The sequence below is a fragment of the Gekko japonicus genome, unplaced genomic scaffold, assembly GCF_001447785.1.
Source record: "Gekko japonicus isolate JY-2015 unplaced genomic scaffold, Gekko_japonicus_V1.1 scaffold2021, whole genome shotgun sequence".
Taxonomy (NCBI): Eukaryota; Metazoa; Chordata; class Lepidosauria; order Squamata; family Gekkonidae; genus Gekko; species Gekko japonicus.
Genome location: NW_015165305.1, coordinates 18749 through 22410, shown reverse-complemented (window position 1 = coordinate 22410; position 3662 = coordinate 18749). Strand labels below are relative to the sequence as shown.

The 3662-nt window shown below is 43.8% G+C and overlaps 1 protein-coding gene across 1 annotated transcript in view; it reads right to left on the bottom strand.

Annotated features, from left to right (window-relative positions):
• Positions 1–780: 780 nt before the first annotated feature.
• LOC107109741 (von Willebrand factor A domain-containing protein 5A-like) overlaps positions 781–3662 on the bottom strand; it is an 11790-nt gene continuing 8908 nt past the window's right edge. The window contains exons 5-6 of the mRNA XM_015410423.1: positions 1587–1738; positions 781–819 (exon numbers count right to left, since the gene is read on the bottom strand). Of these exons, the coding sequence (XP_015265909.1) occupies positions 781–819; positions 1587–1738 (191 nt within the window). The remainder of the gene's footprint in view (positions 820–1586; positions 1739–3662) is intronic.

Here is a 3662-nt window from a genome sequence, read left to right as displayed (position 1 = left end):
TAAAACCTGCATTTTAAAGTTAGCCACACAATACTGTCCAGCTCGGAGAGAAGGAATATTGGGCTGGGATCTGAGAAATAGACACCCCTGGAGAACTGGAATCCTAGCTGGGGACTTGTTGGACTGGAGGCTACAGTCCAAGTCCCACTCGCCAGACTCTGCTTTCTAGTCTTCCCTCTCTTGCCCTTTTGTTGGGATCCTTCCTCCCCCTGCCACAACCCTCTCACCTGCACTTGCTTGAAGCCAACTGAGTGCTTTCACTTCCAGAAGCTCCCATTCATCCCTCTGCTCTGCAGCGCTGGAGTGGAGCCACAGGATGGCCAGCACAGTTGCCCACACATTGGTGGTCACCTAGTGGGGTGGGGGGAAAGAAGAGAGACACTGAGTCTTGTCCACTCACAGGCCCTGTACAGGCCTAACACTTAATTACGGTCAAACAAAAAAACTGAATCTATGTTTTCAGCCGGCGTGTAAATGAGGATGTGAAAGCCTGGGTTGCAAACTATGTTTTGTAGTAATTATGGTCATGGATTACAACAGCACAAAGCAGACCATGGTTAGGGCAATTTTTGCCCCCTTTGCTCTGCAGTTGAAACCCTGATTTCACTGTAGGTTTGGAATCTGAGGAAGCTGGTTAGGCCTAGTATTATGTCTGCTTTCCCCCCAGAAATGAAAACCCCTTAGATTACTGCCCTGAAGCCATGTGAATAACTTAGAGTGCTTGTCATGACTACTGTCTTTTATTTTGTAGCTGGATATGGTGTGTCTTTAACTTTCTTGTTATTTGTCACTCTCTCTCTCTCTTTGGTAATGTGGTGTCTTCGGAAAAGACATATGTGAATCGAGCTAACTTATCATTGGTCGGCCCGCAACAGCGACCAATCAGAACGGGACTCATTCCCTTTTACTAACATATGACTCCAGGTTTTCATAAAACAAAATAAAGCTTTATTTGTACAAGAAGTGTATTGGTTTCAGGATGTTTAGCAACTTGTTTCTTCTGTAAATGAAACTGTGGATGTTAATAACCTCTGGCTAAATTGTCATATTCTTTCACTTCACAATCACTCCTCTTTATCAGGTCCTTTCTCCTCACAATCTGCTTTGTTCAAATATATTTTGCTCAGTTAAATCTTTCAATTTCTTTTAACTCAGGTTTCTGTCAGCTTCTTTACTTCACACTGTTATAATACTTTGATGATATTAGGATTTGACTCTCTCTAGTCACTAATATGTCTTCTGTAAGTATTACTACTTTCTTCTCCAGAATCCTAATGCATTTCACAGCACTCTGCTGGATCCTGAACTTTTTCTGTTGACGATAACTGCTGACTGACTGACTACTAGAGACCGTTAACAGCTGCTTTCTCTCCCTCACTCTTTACTTTTTTCAGCTCCACCCATACACTCTCAGTCACCAACCAATCACCTCACTCACTCATCACCCTCTTTCACTCCCCTTTCTCTTCCAAAACTTACCAACATGTAAAGAAACACACACTTAAAACTTTAAATCATTACAGTGCTATTTCCCCACACAGGTAACCCACTGAAATGCCAGGTTCTGGCCTTGCCACAGAACTTACCTGTTCAGGTGTTTTACTCATGATCTCGTCCTTACTCAGGCCCAGCAGACTGGCCAGCTCGAAATTAAGGACCCAGGAGCCATCAGCATTCTGCAAGGAGACCAGCCTTAAGAGAGGGGATTCCTTTGCTGCAAGGGGTGAGCCGGTCTCGGCTGGGAGGGCAAGGTAGAAATCCAAATAAATAAGGGCAGTCAGAAAACAAAATCAGGCAGCTCAGCAGTTTTCACACCATGTTCAGAAGCCATCAACAATAATATTTTCGTAAGCCCTTAATTTCACCCAGACATGGTTCTCTTTTACTTTCAACAGCCAGCCTTGAGCATTTTTTGCTTCCATTTCCTAGCAATCACCAGTCTGGCAGCAGTAATAATAGAAGGCTACCAGTTGAAGATATCTAGGGATATCAGTTACATAATTTAGCAGTAATGTTGGGAATTTGTTTTCCCAGACCAGATAATATAATCCTAACCTCTCGCTTCCAATAACTGGGAGCATGTTTTTATGTCCATCACATATGAAATAAGCGTGGCTTATTTACTCCACTTGTTACAGTATTACAGATCTGAAGCACAACATGCTGCTCCACTCATATTTGTCAAATCTATGACCGATTCCGCAAAAGCAGTTGTTCTGCCCTCGGTCTCCTGTTTCCCATGGTTGTACTGCTCAATTTCCCACTATTTGCTGCATGGCCGCATTTTGACCCGCATCTCCCCCCAATTTTCCCTGCATCTTGATCCTAAAAAATAAGGATCAAGAAGACGTGGGGGAAATTGGGGGAGATGAAAAAGAGAAGAGATTGGATTTATATCCTGTCCTTTACTCAGAGTGGCTTACAAACTCCTTTCCCTTCTCCTCCCCACAACAGACATCCCTTGAGGTAGGTGGGGCCGAGAGAGCTCTTTCGAGGACAGGGGTTTGGCAAATTCTCTCATCAAGGCAGCCCAAGCCGCTATTAACACGTAGTTCCATTCCAAATATAGATGTCCAATAGCCAGAGACTCCCCTGTGAATCAATAGATTTGATGTTGGGGAGTGGTGGAAAAGTTATGGATATTCTTGTCGTTTGTGCCAAAACCCTAGTCCCATACAATATGCTACGAGCTAAACACAGATCTTATGTCCCGAAGTTGGCACAATCCCTAAAAATTCAAGTTAAAAGTGAACAAATGGTAATTATAATAATAGTGTATTTCTAAATGTCATAAATGTGTGTGTAAACCTTTGCCAATCTTTGCAAAATCGCTAAGCAATGTTATATGGCCCTCCAGCAATAATCTGTTGTACAGCAAGTGAACGTAAACATTCAGGAGTGACCCAGGAAACTGAAGAGGCAGTTTTGGGTCAAAGGGGGGATTTGTAGGAGGCGCCAGCACTCAAATTATTTTTTAATTCATTATTGTTACTTTAAAAAAGGAAACCTATGGGATACAATTCTTTGGGTTTCTCCTGGAGGATTTAACATCCTGTTTTAAAACTCTAGAAATACTAAGTAATGTAAATCATTTTTAGTTAACATGTTTTCCGACCCTTGTTTTAATGAAAAAGGGAGTATTTGAGATTTATTAGCAGATGTTGTGATGTAACCTTTTAATGGGAATTATTGCGGCCAACTTTTAGAACCTGTCAAGTATCTGAAGATTTATTATGAAAATCCTGCTAATGGACTTCCGGTTTACGAAGCAGCGATGGCGGTCGCTCTCCCCAAGTCGCGGGAGGGCGAATCGCACACCAGCGGCCTGGAGGAGTGCCACCTCAAGTGACACCCCCGCGGAGCCTTTGCGATAGGCTCCAGGCCAGAGGGCTTTTGAGGGTTAGCCTCTTCAATGGTGTAATGTCGGAGAATCGAGGCTCCCCTCTGCCCTGACGGTCCAGTTGCTGTGTGGCCTTCGGGCACAAGCTGGTTTGACCGGAACAAGCGCCGGAGAGCGAGCGGAAGATCGTTAAAACACAGCGTGGTCAGAGAATCTGACCGACAATGAACGTGAGTTCTGAATAAAACTGACAAAAAAAAAGTGGATTCCCCCCCCCCCTCCGTGCGGGAAGAAGCGGATGCAAAGAGGGATGCCTCTTATG